The sequence below is a fragment of the Convolutriloba macropyga genome, unplaced genomic scaffold (genome assembly GCF_964194025.1).
Source record: "Convolutriloba macropyga unplaced genomic scaffold, txConMacr16.3 SCAFFOLD_1841, whole genome shotgun sequence".
Taxonomy (NCBI): Eukaryota; Metazoa; Xenacoelomorpha; order Acoela; family Convolutidae; genus Convolutriloba; species Convolutriloba macropyga.
The window spans coordinates 1-19019 of record NW_027452537.1 but is presented as its reverse complement, the minus strand read 5'-3'; the positions used below and the strand labels follow the sequence as shown (position 1 = coordinate 19019).

Below are 19019 nucleotides of genomic sequence, written 5' to 3'. Positions count from 1 at the left end.
GTGATGACAATCTGAACTCTTTCTTGGATTGTAACAGTCCAAGACTGGTCCAAAACTAGCTCTGCTAATGTTGTTCGTCCATTAGGAACACTTATATTTTCGATTTTATAGATATAGAATATTTGTTAGTTAAAAAATCGAAAATAATTGCTGCCATTTTGATAATCAACGAATAAAATTAGCAAAAAACGGCAAAGTTTTAATTACAGAGCACTCTCAACGGAGCACTCTCAACGGAGCACTCTCAACAGTAGAATTAGCCCCTTTTGTGTCTACAAAGATTGTGTTAGTAGTGTTTGGGTGTTTACTTCCTGCAAATTTAATCAAAATGAACTAAAGAAATTTTTTTGTGCTGTTTTTGGTGAAGAAGTCTGATTTTTGAAATATGTAGCAAGACTTTTTGACAAAAAATTTAAATAAAAATAGTCCACAATGTTTCTTTTGTCTTTAAAAATAAAGTCAAGGACACTTTCTCAAAGTTTTTTAACAAATTTTAGCAAAATTGACCAAATTTTTTTTAAAAATTCCGGAAAATGTGAATAAAATCAACGGACTTCACTATGTTTTCTCAAAAGTTTAAACCTCGTTAACTCCCTGTAAAAAACGTAAATCAGAAAAATCTTTTTAATTCCATATTCAACGCTGGACGAGGTTTCTAGTGATACCAGTCTGAACTCTCTACGATGAATATGACGATCGGCCAAAATTAATTGAACAAAAAAACCCATTTGAGTATTTAGTTCCTACGCCCTCAAGAGGGGTCGGAAAAGTTTTATTGAGTAATTAATGTGTCGTAAAAATCAGACTGTTCATTAAATTCTATTGAATTTTTAATTTGTCGAAGAATGCTGCTTTCAAAAGTTGCGGTGAAAGTATTTTCAAAGTCCACACGCACAAAGTGGAGCAATTCTGTTTTGGTGAAATCAGTCTCTGGAATTTTTCTCATGTTTTCCGTGTTTATTTGTTATCAAATGAAAACCTTGTAATGTTTAAATTGTTAAAAAAAGAGTGTACTTTTTGCAACTGACAGATAAACCTGTGAACCTGTTTGTTTTATGTTGATCCTTTTATGTTTATTTTTTTTTTCAGTTCTGTTTTCTAAGTAACACTTCGCTTTGATTTGGACACTTTGTTTTATACTGAGCGGAACATCTTTAGTAAACTGAGCTGCACACAATGAGGAGAGATCGGAACACGGTGACGAGAGAGATGCATGAGGCACGATTGACCCAAGTTAGATTCCTTAAAATCCACGCCAATGTGCTGATGTTAGTCGTGTCTGCATCCTTTGTATTGCTTTGTGGTGATCAGTATTTTGTGCTCACGGCATGGATGGCTGACATACCAGGTAATAGTATGAAAAATTTTTAATTGCAATTTTAAGTAATTTGTCTGTGAAACTGCTGTGTGCTGTTATTGCGACAGTTCTAAGTATTCTAAAAAAATTAATACCAAGTAACAAAAGCATAGAAAATTGAAAAATTCGATACACAAAATTCTATTACGACGCCGTACTAAGTTTCGCAAACTTTTTTCAGATCTGTCGAATTTTTTTAAGAAATAGTTGTTAGAAGGCCAGATTTGAGAAATCAGAATTATAACAACGTTTGGGTGCGGTACCGCACTAAGTTGCAAGGTTTTTAGTGCCACACTTAAGTCTTAGAAAATTTACAGTTCCTCAGTTCCGTCTAAGGTACTCAGACACAAAATTTCATCCCCTTCCAATTTGACGCCAGAAGTGTGCGACTGTGGCGGGATAATTCAGAAAAATGTCTCCATAATTTTAGTTTGATCAATTTGAGGACTAAAATGGCCATTTTCCAGGCTACAATGGGCTCGACCCATCTTTGATACAGACAATCTAAGAGTGAATCAAGCTAAACGCGCCAATAATTTTCTTATTCCTCATTTCTGTTTTATAATCCAGGTACCAATATTCATGGTCAGGCCCCAAATTGGTCAGGCCCCAAGAAAAACTGAATAATACATCAAATAATCTTTCTCCAACAGCAGTGTGAAATACGTCTCCTCAAAAACACTTTTTTCTTTCTCCCGTCTTCCTCATTGAACAAAAACGCAAACTCTCACCATTTTTCCCCCTTTAGCTTACAAATCATTACAACAAACGTATTGTGTGTTACGGCGAGCATGCAACAGACATAAGGTTTGAAAAATATCTGATAGTTTTTCACCAATAACAAAAATATCAATTTTTCTCAAGCTTTCATTCTTCTCGAGACCACAAATACTCTGTCTAAAGGTCTCAAAATCTCAGAAATTTTGATTGATCTACAAAATTCAACGTTTCAGAGAAAAGTTGCAATTAACGGCTTTTACTATAGTTTCATCATTAATTCGAAAAAACTTTACTATCACGACTGACATGAATGGCAAAATGAATTTTTAACGACATCTGATTTGAGATTGTGTTGAAATCTACAAACAAAAAAATAATAAGTAACGAAAATCGGAAAACAAGACAAAAGTTTAGCCTTTTTAAGAATTTTCGAATTTTATCAACTGTTTTTTTTTACTCTGAAGAAAGATGAACCCGGACGTTGAAGTCATTATGCTGTTCACTTTCTGCAGTTAATAAGAACACTATTTGAAAAACAATTTTGCTGTGATAAATATGCAGCTATTGCCAATAGGTTTTCATGTTTAGATTTGATGAGCTATTTCACACTCGAGTGTTGGAACATTATGAACGAATGTACTTATTGTTTTTTTTTCGTTTTCTCAAAATATAACGAGATTTTTGGCCTGAATGGAAAAATTAAGTTCAATGTTTTAGATCCTGTAATTGTGATCAATAACATTTCAAGCCTACCTGGGATGAAGAAACTGGAGAAATTTGCCTTGGAACCCTTCGTCAAAAATGAAAATCCAGAAATATTTTCTTATTTGGTTAGTCGCTTTGACGTCAAATGAAGACTAATGAAATAAGGATCACGTTTCGAAGAGAATGGCGTGCTATTGTTATCGATAGCTCATCTAACATTTTTTCCATTCAAAAGTGTTTTTTAGATATCTGAAAACCCAACGCAAAATTGTGCTCGGAGAAATAATTGATTATTTGAGCTTGCCAAGTTAGCCAGATTAACGTTACAGATCTTGCCGTTTTCCCCGGTCCCAATATTTCTCAGGAACGTTCAATTTATCCGAACTACTTTTCTCAGATCAATATGGAACACAAAGCCTAAAACGAGCCTAAAACGCACTAAATAAAATATAATTGTTAATGATGCAACAAGTTTGAAGTTCAATATGCAAAAAGGGGGTTCTCTGAAATCAATTTGTTCTACAGAGAAATTGGAAAAAAATAAAGACATAGCGGGTAACTGTGGCGTTGTTTGGTATAATTACCGTCCCGCTTGCGGTCCCAGACCGAATTCACTTCTGATCAGACTGACTCGAGAGCAGCTGTAACTTCTGTATTAGAGATTACGTGGTTGGGTGATCTTAAGAACGCATGTTAACCTGAGCATACCTGGATTTCAGAGCGCTTGAGCTTGATCGGAGCTTCGCTGCCAACGTGATCTACGCTGATACAACTAGATTTACCAAAGGAACTAAATGCATAGATAAATTTCTAGTAATCATATAAGGATTAAATATGATTTCTTTCATACAAATCAAAACGTATTTCCTCGTACGATGACTTCAAAGAAATCATACATGATTATTGCATGCAATCGAAGAAGTCATAAATGATCGCTGAAACGTTTCGTGCGACAAAAGCATATGAGCATCAAATTGGAAGCAGTTAGTGTATGACTTGTATGAAATCATTTATGATCCTTAAATGACCACTATGAAACCTTATATGATCCTGTCGTACATAATCAATATTGTGTACTTGATTTTGTAATGCAAATCACTATTAAAACTTTTGTTGAGTGCACTTGTGCGGCGAGTGCACTTAAAACAGCTTTGTATTTGGGTTCGCTTAGCGAATCGCCTATCTGACTCTTGTCTATTTTACTCAGATAGCAAATACGACTGACAAGAAAAAAGTTAAATTGGGCCACTGTACTCGAGGTGCAAAACTAAGAGAATGAAAAGTTATTACAGTTAGCAATTCAGAAGTCATAACTAAAAGTGAACACATAATTCTCAGGGCAGGAATTTGGGCAACAGACGTAATGTGTGAATTAAAAGTGGTAGATAATGAACTTAACATGACTTTATGATACGGCCTTCAAGACTAAGTACAACATTAAGTAAGTACATCGTATAATAATTTTACTGCACCAAATAAAATGATTATGTACAACATTTCTCCCTTTTTAGTGAAAATGAAAAATTCATAAGATGAAGTTTTAATAACAATATTGTATATATTAATACTTATTCACCGGTTAAACAGTTATCAACAATATGAATATGAATATTTACTGGATATCATAGTTAGTCATAAGTAATAATATATATCGAGTTTTAAACATTCAGAGTTTTGTTTACATATCCTCCCAATCAAGTATTCGCTCATCTGGAGAACTCTGATTTGCTGGTCGAATGCGGGGGTCAGTAGGCGATATCTCTCCCATGACGGGCGAGGGGAATGGATTTGGAATTGGCTCTACTCGAGTCGCAGTGTCCACAATCGTCTGTACCACTGAAGGTTGTACAGATGCTACGTCACCTGCACGTCATTTCTTGAGGGGTTGTACAAAGTTCGGTGGGCACGAATTGGTCGACTCACCAGATTAGTCTTCATTATCATACCCGCATTATTTCGGGCTCTTTCGTGTCCTTTTTGTCGTACGTGGGAGCATTCGGCGCATTGCTTCTACTGGTGCCGAAGTAGAGAGAAAAATCAATTCCGTACGCTGGCCTGTTGGAAGAGGTGCAATTATTACTTCTGAAATAATATTTTGTAGACCGGGATTGAATTCTAGTTGCGATGTTGTCTCCGGCGGTACGAGGTTTGCGGGCACTTTTGGCTTTCGTATTCGCATTGCGCGAGCAATATTCGATTTGTTCGATGATACTCCGCTTCCCGTGTCACTTTTACGATTTTTCATCTTTTGATCGCCTTTCTGAATTCGCATGAATTCTTTTGTATGGCTCAAAATTTTGGCTTCCGTTGATTTTTCGTGTACACGTGGCCCTGTACGATTTACATAATCCATCAATTTTGTTTTTCGCTCATCGCGGGTGCCAAATTTGGCGATATCACTATTCCTGAACGTGATTTTCAGCTTCCCATGTTCACGAATCACGGATGTATATTGGTCAGTCTTTTGCACCACAGATCCTGGGGCTAGCACTTCGTAAAGCCCGTCGAGATTCTTTTTCGAGCGTTTATTGGGATGTTTCTTACGCGCGATGTTGAGTTGCACTGTGTGTTCCTTGAGGGGTATACGACGATGTGCTTTCGTTGTGTGCAGGAAACGTGACTCATTGTCTCCTGCAAGTCGTTCGCGGGAATGAGCGTCCTTCGTGGTCTTGCACATATTCTTTTCAATTTCATCGTCACTACGATTATTCCCCCAATGTTCTTCGGGTAAACTCATAATTCTACTAAACTTTTTGCTCGATGATCATTTGCTGGAGCTGGTATAAGAGGTATAATTTTTTTGTACAAATATTTTTTACTCGGTTCCCTATGAGGCAGCGAGCTTGATCTATTCGTAATGAACGCTGAACTCCTTGAATATGTTTGTAATTATCTAAAAATTTAATGACATTGAAAGCATTTGCATTATCATAAATTTCAGCAGAAGGATATTTAGAAAATCTATCAATACATGTTAAAATGTAGATTTCATGATCTTTCGCTTTACTTATAGTTCCTGCAAAATCTATTTGTATCTCTTGGTTTGGGACTATACATGGTTTATGAGCTTGGAATTGCTTTGCAGGAATTATAGATTTTAAATTTTTGCCAATGGCAGTGCAAGGTTTGCACTCTGTTGCTCGGACCAAGAAGTCGCAATTCATGTGTGGCCGCCAGCAAAGCTGGGCCATACATATCATCCCCCAGCTACCCGGGTGACTGGCGTGAAGCTCTTTGATAAGCGCATCCTTCAGAGCGTTGGGGATGGCCACCCTCTCGTCCATGCACACACAACCACTGCTTACGTGCACGTCCCGCCAGTAGCTGTGCTGGTAGGGGTTTTATGCTTTTAATCGTTCCTCGTCAGAGCGGAAGGTGCAGTCCCTGACTTCTTTGAGCACTGCATCTTTGCTCGTTAAGGATGCTATGAGTCCTTTATCTAAGACCTTGCCAACTACTCTGTCAAAAGAGAGGATTTGAGGGCTATCTGTGAGCGGGGTGCTGATATTCGAATGCTATTTGATTGGCGAGGCGTGTTTGGGGTTGTATTGTCCGTGAAGGAAACGCGCGGCGAAGTTCGGCTTGAACGAGTTGAGGTTGATTTGCTTTTCATTGCAGACACTTGGCTCATTTTTGATGAGATTTTTGAGTTTTCAATTAGGTTAGTTGAAGAGGAGGAAGACAACTGAATTTCATAGTGAGTTTGTGCAAAAAGCGACTATGAGGCATATTTGTGATTGGCGAGTTAAAGTGGCTTAATTCAGTGAATTGAGGTCGGTTTTGCTAAGCCAGTAACGCGGTTCCGGTATTTTGTGTCTGAAATCGTGCTATTTGAGGCTCAATTTGTAGTGGTGTATTTATAGTATTTGTATTATGCGAACCGAATCTGGACTTAACTTGGTGATTACTAGTGTGAGTTGCAAATAAGGAATTTGAGTTATGCGAAATATATGACTGGTTAAATAAGAGAGAATTGTGCCCGGCGAGTGTTAATTTATTATGAATAAAGCGTGATAGCGGATCAAAATCACAATCCGAAATATTATGATTGAGAGTATTCGATTTCAAAGTATGAAATTCCTGGGCAAGTGCTAATTGATTTTGAGTTGAATGTACTCGCGGTGCAAGTGTGTTATCAATGTTTGTACAATTAGTGCGGGCGAAATTTTGATTAGGCTTTTGTTTGGCGAGTGTTGAATTATTTTTAGTTAAGCGTACGCGCGTTGCGTGTTCACTATCCGAATTAATATTGTTAGGAGGGAGTAGATTAGAATGATACATTCGCGTAGCGAGTGCTGAATTATTATCTGTTAAGCGTGCGCGCGTTGCGGCATCACTAATAAATTTAGAATTACGTTTCAAGGGTAATTTTGAACCAGAACTTTGCGGAGCGAGTAACATATTGTCTTTTATTAATAATTTAGGCTTAGCGATTTTTATTTTTAATACTTGTTTTATATGTTGTATGCTAGAATTTGGTGTATCACATTTATTATCGTGATAAAATTTATTAAGTGTAACAGCAGAAAAATTTTCTTTTGTTGTTGAAGTAATTTTGCATCAGTGTGTATACGTGGTAATGTCGCAACTAAAAGTTCTTCATCATATTTAGAAATACTTTTTTGAGAAGGGTTGCGGGATATATAATCAACAACTCCCATCTTTGCGCCTGGCAATTGTCCTATTTTAAATTGATAGGGTAAAAGTCGATCAACCCATCGTGATAAAAGACTGTTATAGCTGTTGTTTGATCTGTGTTCTTTTAAAATTGAAAGAAGAGCACGATGATCAGTTATGATAGGAAATTCTTTGCCGTAAAGGTAATTTTTAATATATTCTTTGGACCAAACAACTCCAAGGAGTTCAAGTTCATTGATGCTATAACGTTCTTCACTATTATTTAAAAATCTAGATGCAAAGTAAATCGGTTTCCAACCATTAACTGTCAATTGATCTAATGCTTCTCCAATGCCGGAGCGAGAAGCATCACATTTTATACGTGTTTCGAGTTGCGAGTTATAATGAATGTTTTTTGTGTGTTGTCCGGGATTCGTGATTTTATAGTATTAAAATGTATGGTGTGTTCGTCAGTCCAGATTGGGAATAAAATTACTATTGTAATAAACCGAAACAAGAAATGAGCGCAATTTTTAAGTGTGTTAGGTGGTTGTAATGAAAGTAAAGCCGAAGTTTTAGTTTCAAGAGGTGATGTCCCTGATTGGGTAATATTATACCCCAACCATGAAATTTTTTGCTTCGCAAAATGATATGTAAGAAGATTGATACGTAGGTTATCCGCGTCCAGTTTTTAAGACAGTTTATTACAAGATTAAGTTGATCTTCTTCTGAACTTTTACTGACAATCATCAATATGTCGTCTAAAAAACAAAATGTGTTTTTGAGACCGATTAACGTATAATCCATCGCATTCTGAAACTCGGCACGCATGTCTGTAACTCTGTAACTCCATGAAATCCTGTTTTAAATCGGTATGTGCCTGTCATATTGTCATGTCGCCACTGACAATATTAAAATTACAATGTTTGGCTGTCTCAGGGTGACGATTCAGTTGGCTATACGCGTATTTAAGGTCTTTAGTAGAGAAATAGATTTTTTCCGCTGGTTCTTTTTTGTAATCTGTTATTATTTGTGATATGGAGTCCATAAGTGTTTCAATATTCGGCATTTGATACTTATTCCTATTTGTAGATTTGTTAAGAATTTTAAAATCCAAGGCTAATTTTTTTGTTTGGTCTCCTTTAACGCTAATAACTATAGGAGAAATAAAATATTGATCAGAACAATTATTAGGTTTTTCTATGTGTCCTTCTTCAAGAAGTTTTTCAATTTCACTGTTAACTCGGTGTTGTAAATTAATGGGTACTCTTCTACCCTTTTGATGTTTGAGTTGGAAAATTTTGTGAATTTTAGATTTAACACTGTGAATTTTTGATCTGCCAATGCGTGAGATAAGTTGAGGAAATTGATTTGCTATGCGTATTTTATATGGACATTGAGGTGTGATAGTTTTGACCATACTACCTTCATTTGAACAAAGAGTTTGTGTGCTTGAAATTCCCAGAATTTCAAATAAGTCTCTGCCAATCAGTGGTTTCAGTCTGTCTTTAGCGACCACAAATTCGGCGTCTTCGATCCGCCACCCATTACTTTCTATCGGTGCTTGCATCATTCCAATGACAGGTAGTGGTTCATTAGCAAAGGTCTTGAGTTCTTGAGCAGGTGGTGTTGTCAGCCATTGTGCATGAATCGAATTTTTAACTACTTCCGTAGCAACACATTCATTCAAAATGGTACAAACGCTTGCGGAATCAATGAGGAGTCCTACTTTAGTATTTCCGAACTCTAAATCGTATTTTTGGGTTCGATTTGAATTGTGTTACTAGCGATTCTAGCTACCATATTATCATCTGAACTATCAAAGTCAGATTCACATTGCGGATTGTAATTTGTATTTTGGATCGCATTGACAGACTGTTCAGTTGTAGTTTCCTCAATTGAGTTAACATTAGAGGGAGTGGGTTTAGTGGATGAAGACTTCGGCTTACGGCATACTAGTGAAAAGTGATTCTGTAAACCACAATTATTGCACGTCTTGCGTTTCGCAATACATTTATCCTTGTGATTTGATGACCAAGTCAGGCCACAATTACGGCATCGTTGATTCGACTTTCGAATAGAAGTTGAGGTATTTGGCCGTTGGTTTGAGTGGCGAAAAGGCCATTGTGGAATTATAGCATTGACATGCGATGCGGGTTGTATGTTTGAAATTTGTAACTGATTCCGTTGTCTGAGTTCCATATTTATGGCCAAACGTAAGGCTTGGGGCGGTTCGAGAGTTTCTCTAAGTAATTCTCTTTGAATTTCGGGATCTTGCATATTTGCAAAAAAAAGATCTCTGATCAGTGTATCTTCCTGATTTGCAAGATCGCAATTCTCAGACAATTCTTTTTTTTGCCAAAAAAATGTTCGATAGATTCTCCCTTAGACCGTTTATTAGTGAGGAGCATATACCTATCAAAGGTAATGTTTCGCTGCCGGTTGAACGTAGATTCCATAATTTTCCAAAGCTCCAACGTTGTCAGTATGTCAATCTTGAGATGCGGGTTTCTGCTACATATGATGCGTCTTCCTTCGGTGCCCAAACTGAGATATAGCATTGATACTGTATTGCGGTCTGCCTGTGTCCATGGCTTGTCTCCACGCATGATCCGAATCTCCATATGTTTCTGACATCGATCTTCCCAGTTCATTTTTAATTGCGCATTTCTTGCTAGTCTTTTTGTACCGATTGGGCTGAGGAACTTGTTATTGTAGTCTCGTAAATTGGTTCTAACGGTAGTTGAACACTTTCGGTCTTTGGTTCAAGCAGAACGTCTAATGAAATGTTCTCCTTCGCAAGAAGAGCCAGTTTTGCCTGCATCTGCTATTTCTCCCACTTCAACGGAGGGTCTGCACTCGGTTTTTCCCAGAAAGGCTCTATGCCGAGTGGGGTTAGTTTTTGCGTTGCTGGTTGCGCCATGTCGTACACAGTCTATATTGTGTACTTGATTTTGCAATGGGAATCGCGATTAGAAATTTTGTTGAGTGTACTTGTGCGGCGAGTGCGCTTAACACAGTTTTGTTTTTGGGTTCGCTTAGCGAATCGCCTATCTGACACTTGTCTATTTTACTCAGTTAGTAAATACGATTGACAAACGATAAGTTAAATTGGGCAAATGTACTGGAAGTGCAAAACCAAGAGAATGAAAACTTATAACAGCTAGCAATTCAGAAGTCATAACTAAATGTGAACACATAATTCCCAGGGCAGGAATTTGGGCAACAGACATAATGTGTAAATTAAAAGTGGTAGATACTGAACTTAAAATGACTTTATGATACGGCCTTTAAGATTAAGGACAACCTTAAATAAGTTCATCGTATAATAACTTTACTGCACTAAATAAAATGATTATGTACAACAGACCCGATATGGCTACTAGGAAATTATCCAAATCTTACTTGACCGAGTACGATTACCAAGAAAATTGTTTTTCAAAGTGGCCTGCATTGTTTGATTTTCTTTTGTTTTCAGTAATTTATGGCTTAATGATTTAAGAAATTTAGCATTAATTTTAAACTTTTGTATGGTCCTTGTATGACCACTATGAAGTCATGCAAATCATGTATGAACTAGTATGTTTACTTAAAATGTATGTATACATTCTGTTCATCACAAACCTGGTTTCATGGTCTAAAATTATCTCTTGTTTCTCATTAGAGTGTTTTGTTTTTTGATTTTGTGCATATAAACAGTTTTTTTGCGTTTTGCAAATCAGATTGCTTTGAATAACGATTCTCGACATTGAACATATAAAGTTTGGTTGTGGAGTCGTTGGAAAATATCTGATGGCCTTCACTTAGTCTGATGGGTTACCGATAGCTACTAACAATGTTGTCAACTATGACAGAGATGTTTTTGAGTCGATGGATAGCTTTTTGAAGATCGCAAAATAATTTTTTTTCAAACTGCAAGAGAACATACAGAGGTAAATAATTGATTTGTGGTCACATTTTTAAACAATACTTTCCCGCCCCATATTATCTGAAAGGTCAGTTTTAGCCATGTAAACACGAAATAAAAAGTCAAGAGGAGCACGCCAAAAACAAGTTACCGACAGCAAGGATTATAGATGATATAGGGCATATTAATTTCTGCTGAAATTTTCCAGTTTTCTGCTCGGACTGACTTTGTTTCCTTCTGATCTTCCATTGAGGAATATTATCTAAATTTTAATAAAATTTTTTAATTGTTTTTTTTTCACGTATAGCTACTTACTTAATATAATTTTGTTGTTTGAGTTTGCAGGTAAATTTTAGGTAACGTATCCTAGGTAACTTGCACGCATCATTTTTTTGCAGGCAATTTTGCAGGTAATGTTACCTGCAATTTTGCTTACCTGCATACTTTGCAGGTAATTTTACCTAGACATTTTTTAGAGTGTGCGAATTGACCTATTATGACTAAAATTTCGTATAATGAGCAACCCTGGTGTTTCAATCAAATGCGGCGATTATATGTCAACTGAAATTTGTGCGTTTTCTAAAATTTGAATTGTAATTCAAAACTGGTACGGGTAACGTTCTCTTGGGCCATAATAACACGATTGGGATCTTTTCTGCTAGCGCCCCCCAGCCTTTTATAGCCGTTAAATTTGCACCCCCCAAAATTTAATTTTCGCAAATTGTGAGAGCGATATCTGCATTTCATTGAAACAATAGTGTCTTGGTAGATTGAAGGCACTTTTAAGTTTTAAAAAATCAAGCCCTCATTGTAGCCGATAACACCAAAAATGATCTAATACAGAAATTTTTTTTGATGATTACGTTTGTATGTAACAAATTTTGGTTGAATACGTATTACTTTCAAACCATAGCTGTGCTAGCTTTTAGTAAATGCAAATTGCTCATATATGTTCACATATAAGATTACTTAGCTTTAACAATATGTTTACACATTTATAAATGGGGGTGCCTAACTAAAGGGGGGGGGGCGCTAGCAGAAAAGATCCCACGATTGCTACTGTATTCTTTGTCTCCGTTTTTTGGTGTTCAAAAGCCTGTTAATTTCTCAGTAGAATTACTGATTTGAATATTTCTTTTGTGACAAAATAAATAGATTCTCAAATTTTGAATCCATTAACCCGACCGCGTATATGAGAGCCTAAGATTTAAACGGTTACAGGAGCAAATAAATTAAATTCGCGTTCCAAAAGTATAAATCTAGAGCGGAAAGTAGTTTTAATAAGTAATTTTAAAGGCAGTAATATTATGAGTTTAAGTTTGGACGGATCTCACAGCTTTTGTTGCAACATTTTGACCTGTCGCGTAAAGGGCGCCCCATTTTGCACGCACGCAGCTTTGAATTGACTTTCTACGAACAAATAATGGGGAAGACTTTGCACCGAGTTACCCCAAGAGTAAACCCGAGTAATCTAATTCGACCTGACTCAGGTTGAGGTTCCAGAAGGAATCAAATGTGTTCGGACCGAAGATGAACGCACGAGGGGGCGTCTTGCGTGCACAATTACATGGTCTGAAAACATCGGAAAACGCACAACAGTCTGAGAAATAATGCACGAAAGTCTGGACATGAACGCGCAAAAACCTGGACATGAATGGAAGAACGTCTGAACACGAACGCTCAAAAGTCTGGGGAATGCACGAAAGTCTGGACCTGAACGCAAAATATCTGGACTTTAACGGTCGAATGTCTGGACATGAATGCCCATTTTTTTTAGTCTGATTTAAAAAATTAATATCTGTCAGATAACTTATAGCACTCTTACTCCAGAGTACCCACTCAAATGGCAGCCTTCTACGCTGAAAACCGAAACTCATTTGAGTGCAAAATAAATTCCAAAATGTCGAATGCTGAGAAAATTGCACTGTCTTTTGCGTTGTGTTTTTAAAAATTTAACTTCTTGAAATATAAATCGACATGTCTAGACTTGTGTCTGGACATGAACGCATGAAAGTCTGCGAAACGCACGATAGTCTGAACACAAACGCGCAAAAGTCTGGAGAAAGCACTAAAATTTGGACATGAACGCATGCAAGTCTGGTAAATGCGCGGAAGCCAAAAAGTCTGGACATAAGATCTTTCACTCCGGGACGGTCTGGACATACACTTTCCGTCTGAGATGATCTGGACATACCCTTTTTCGTCTGGCACCTCAAACTGGGTAGCTTTTCTTTTTGATTGCAAAACCAAATGGGGATTTTCAGTTCCCTCAGCTTTTTTTAAAACTTCTGCTGACTCGAAATGGTGATCCGAAAGTCTGTGGTCTAGAGCGGAGTTTTTGTTAAAGTTTCCGTGACCTTTGTTCCCATTATTTCCTCATTAAATTTTCCACGCCAGTTTGGGCGTTGCTTTCAGCTCCTCCATAGTGCTGGTTGACTTATCGGTTTCCTCTTTCTGGCATGACTTCTTCGATCATTTTATCCTCCGCTTGTGTACCTCCTCGAGTCTTGGTGACAGAAGTTTACGAAGGAGGTGAACTGAACTCTATCACTCCAAGCTACTTCAAAGTGGGAGGCTGTTTTACACACGCTACAAATCGAGACAAGATTGAAGTTCGTAAAAACGTACCCTCGTATGTAGTCATTTATAGTTGCGTTAGTTCCTGATGGCCTAGAGGATATGTATCTGCTGCCTTGAATGCCTAATTTCAAAATCAAGTGCCCTTAGACAGACAGTATAGAACTGGCGATTTGGTCTCGATAGTTCGAGAGTTTAAGGCAAAGTTCAGGTGAATCTTAGAATTCCTTGGTGCGTTAATAGTGATATTCATTCTCCTCCGCTTTTTTTCGTGTTCGGTCATTAGTTTTTTTTCTCATTCGTTTTCTGAGCCTGTATTATGTTCCCGACAACTACGCCGTCTTACCTGCCTAGTACAAAACCATGAGAGCATTAGATTGCTTTACAGTCCCTAAAGAGTGCATTTTTCAAGTTTTTATTTAAAAAAACCCTTTTTTATTGTATTTTGACGACTCGAAAATGAGTATTAGTATTCTTATGACTCAAATAGGAGTATTGGTTCTAGACAAGTTTTTTAAGCCCAGACAAGTTTGTTCATAATTTTAACTTTGACCTCTTTCTGTTCGAAGATTTATCTCTGTTATTGAAAGTTGACTTCTGTTTTCGAACATTGAAATTCATGAGTTTGTATTGTATAGTAATTAGGAACTGCTGGTAACATTCAAGGTGAAAATTTGTTTTGAGAATTGTTGAACCCATATAAGTCCCTCTTACCCATGTCAACTACAGACCAACCTACCTATAACACCCCCACCTACCCAGTAAAACTATCCCTGCCAAAACTACGCCCACCATATAAAAAAACTTCTACACCTCCCTGATTATCTAGACTTATGTAGCTTCCCAAACCTACCCTTACCTACCTACCACTGGGCACCTATCTGTAGCCAACAGCCCCAACTACTTTACCCTCACCGCAAATTACTATTCCAAGCACCCGTCAACGTACTCCTGCCTATATCCATACACCTACCTGACCGCCCTGCTACCCAACCACGTACATTCCTCAAACCTGCCCTTGATCCTAAATAAATTGGTCGTTTAGGTTTTTTCTATTGCCTTTTGAATAAGTAGCCCAGCCCGCCGCACAACAACCTCCCCCTCCTATTCCCCTTCAATTACCTAACAAACACCTCTCCTCATACCCCCAGATACCTTCTCCCCCCATTCCCACACCAGCCCACAGTCCTAAGCAAAAATGTGTGTTGGCTGTGTTGCTTCTGTTGCTTGGTATTTTTTCTATTTTGATATTCTTGTGACAGTTAGGGTTACTTAAAAATTTTAGTGCCCGACTCCTCCGATTGTTTCTGGTATACTACCAACTCTGTTTTCTTAGTAGACGCAAATGTCGTGAACTTTCACTCATTTCTTTGAACGCTGACTTCTTTTTTAGATACTTGACTTCTCTTTTCATTAAGGGAACTCTAAAATATATTATGTTCTGAAATAAAAATTAATAACTGCTGGTGGTAACTAAGTTTGCGAGAAATGATAAAATTTTTCGGACCTTAACCGTCCCTCCTCTCTGATCAAACCACAGACAACCCTCAAACTATAGGCCCCTTACTTACCCAAGTTATCCGCCTTTTCCTGCCATCACCTAACTACAACAATAATCGAGCTAAAATTATCTCCTAAAAGCTATATATCGTATCCACTTCCTCCCAAATCAACGTACCCTTTAACGTCCAAGATCAACAAACCATTACTAAATCCCCTTTTCACTGCCACATTCTCATTAACGCGACAGAAAACCCTACTAATCCACCAACCTCGAGCCCGATACTGCCCTGCATAATTCAGGGCCATAAAATAATAATTACTTGTTTTTTGTGCAATAATTTTAGTTTGATAGGTCAATTCTTTTTAAAGGTTTTTCTCACCTTGCACTGATTTGTTGACTACGGTAAGGTAAAAAAAATTGTTTCCATTATCCGACTCTTCAAGTTTTTTCCCGATACTCTACAGGTTCTGTTTCTTTAGCGGAAATAAGTTTGTTCACGTCGTGAAATTTAACTCAATTCTTTCGAACTTTGACTTCTGTTTCAGAAAGTTGACTTCTTTTTCACACAGTTGACTTTGAAATTAAACTATGCTCTGCTACAAAGCAATTAGAAATTGCTGGTAAATTCAAAGCCGAAATAACTGACCCTCCTCCCAAATCAACCTCCAGACAACTCACTACTTTTATGCCCTCTACCTTCCTAAACCCTCTAAGTGTCACTGCTCCCTCCTACTACAACATCTTTTCAGTTACATAACCTTCCCCATAGCTACATGCAAACGTCTCATTTCAATCCAACGTACCCAATACTACTTAAACTTACTAACAGCAACAATTCCCCACCCCATTCTCCCTCATTAACACAACAGCAACCCAAACTAACGCACCAACCCAACCCCGTTACTCCTCCTGCACTATATTTACTTTTAGTTTTATCAGAATCTTAATTTCTGAAATTTCTTCTCTGTTCCCGTTGATTTTTGTGTCCGATAAAGCCAGGATACTGTTTTTTTCTCAGACACTTCAAGTTGCTTTTGTTATTCTGCCGGCTACATTTCTTAGTCCAAAATAATTTTGTTCAAATCTTGAACTTTGATTATTTTTTTTTCGAACACTGATTTTTTTTGAAGAGTCGACTTCTTTTTGAAAAGAGTGATCTTTGAAACTAGCTTTTGTTCTAATATGTGGTAATTAGAAACTGCTGGTGAATTGAATGTCGAGAGGTCTTCTTTTGAGAATTTTTCTCACTATAGCAGCCCCTCATCCCTATTCAAACTACTGATAACTCTCTACATATATATCCTCTACCTGCCCAAAACTTCACCTCTACGCTATATTCCACTTGCTGCAACATTTTTTCCAGCTATGTAACCCCTCTCCCAGCTACCTACCATCAACTCCTCGCCTGAACCAACGTACCTCCCACCATCCAAAAGCTACATACCACCACTAACTCCCCACCTCACTCCCGCAACACCATCAACACAACAGCAACCCCAACTAACCCGCCAGCCCCAACCCCTCCCCTTGCAGTACTCAGATGCCTAAATTAAACTTTGGTCGTCATTTTTAAAAACTTTTATTTTTATTGGGCTATTAAATTATTTTAATTATTTATCTCCCTTCGTTGATTTTTGACTATGGTACGGTTAGGATTTTGTTTATGATGAAAGATTCTTCTTTCTGTTATTCTACGGCGGCCTATTTTGTTAGACCTAATTTGTTTCAAAAAAATTTCGTTCATGACTTGAGTTTTTGTTTTTGAACACGAGAATTTGGCAATAGCTTAGTTTCCAATGTACTGTTATTAGCATTTATAAGCAAATGCCTGTATAAATCAAGATCACAATGTAATTTTGATCCAGGCAAGCAAGAGTCTCCCGATCTCTTTGCAAACTACAGACACCCCGCACCTACCTTCTCCCCACCCACTTACTTAAATACCCCCCAAAACCCAATCACCTTTTCCACCGAAATACACCACCCCACTCAATATACCCACCCTTCCTCTCACCACTTACTTACCCCCACATATATATGCACCTCCTCCTCTGCTCACATGTCAACCCCCGTTCCCCACATACAACCCCCCACCTACCCATGGACATTTTATCTATTCCACTGCACCCACTGCTCTCCCCACTACCCCCATCCCGACCAGCAACTGCGCACACCTCCAAACTAAGATATTAGAAATCGGTGGTGCACCTCCCCTTTGGCCGAAGCCGTAGGTATTTAGTCTACTGACCTTTAGTACCCAGGGGGGGGGGGGACTTGGTTGCACAATGCTACGAGGAAAGAAATCGGTGGCAAATTATCTCACACCAAACTAAGATATTTTATCTGCATCTCTTAAACTTTTTCTATATTTTTATATTGCGCAATTAACTTATATTTTTTGCTATTACCATTTCTCGATGATAGTTCTGATTTAGTTTTGATATGCTAGTTTTGATATGATAGTTTCCGGTTATCTATCGGCTATGTTTCCTTTACCTACTTTGAAAATGCATCCGGGTTTTTGCTTCGATTTAAGCTTCTACAATGTGGTTTCTGAAAGCCAAAAACAACAAGAACTTTTAGCAAATCCCGAGAACATTTCTTTTTGGTCTCAATCTTTCCCGTTTTGATGGTAAACCTTGGTGGTCAATGCCCCTACACTATAAATATCTACATATTCAATGCTACTATTCTATTTTTCTCAAAATTGAAAAAAAAATACATTTTTTTCTTTTTGGCTCATAATGTTCAAGTGGTTTGGTGATGAGGTTGACAATTTTGAAGTTTTTCCTTCAGTTATCTCTATTGCACTTCAGGACTTATCCCTCTACATTTTTTTTTTAGTTTTAAGGAACTTCATTGCTTTTTTTGCCAGATGATGTTTTCGGTTTAACTTTGAATTTGCTCTTGTCCAATAGATACTTTTCTCAAACCAAAAATTGTGTATTGTTAAACAGTCTTTTCATTGATATGAATGAAACAGGGTGACTTGTATTCAACTGTCGGTGGGCTGGAAAATGGAGTGGACAACTGCTTCAGACTTATTGACAGCAGTCTTAGCTGGAACACCTGGAGGGCTGTGTTTATGATAGGAAATTATTCTGTTGTTCACCACGTCAACATTTGGCTGCCAAAACTTGGTATGAAACTTTAGATCATTTTTATATAAGCTTAGATCAACATCGTTACGTTGCAAAAAGTACACTTTGCGGTTTATGCGGACAACAGTGACAAAAGCCTGAAATAGCCTAAAGTTCAATTCTCGATTTTTTTGTTAACTATTTAAGAAACGATTTAGAAATCAAAATCTTTCAAAAGCCATCTTGTTGATAAAAGCCAAAAGTCAAACAACATAATGAATGATAAATCAGTTAATATAATTGATATCAGTTTAGCCTTTTCACGAGCAACAGTTGCTTTTCACAGTAGCCTTGACATAGCAATTTAATAATTATATTTTCCGCATCCTGTACGACCTAGCAAAATTCAAGGACTCATGCCCTGAACGGATAATGTAGGGGAGTAAAAAACTTAAATGTCAACTGATCCGTTGATCCGTTGTTATCAGCAAATGTGGAAAACGCACACACACATACACACAGACACACGCACATACACACGCACACACAAAC

The 19019-nt window shown here is 37.5% G+C and overlaps 1 protein-coding gene across 1 annotated transcript; it reads left to right on the top strand.

Moving 5' to 3' along the window:
* Positions 1 to 1120: 1120 nt before the first annotated feature.
* Positions 1121 to 18527, top strand: LOC142357608 (uncharacterized; the record flags this gene model as incomplete). The annotated part of the gene is made up of 3 exons (XM_075409158.1): positions 1121 to 1348; positions 2795 to 2907; positions 18371 to 18527. Coding segments are annotated over exons 1-3 (442 nt in total), but the record flags the coding sequence as incomplete, so codon positions are not given.
* Positions 18528 to 19019: the final 492 nt, after the last annotated feature.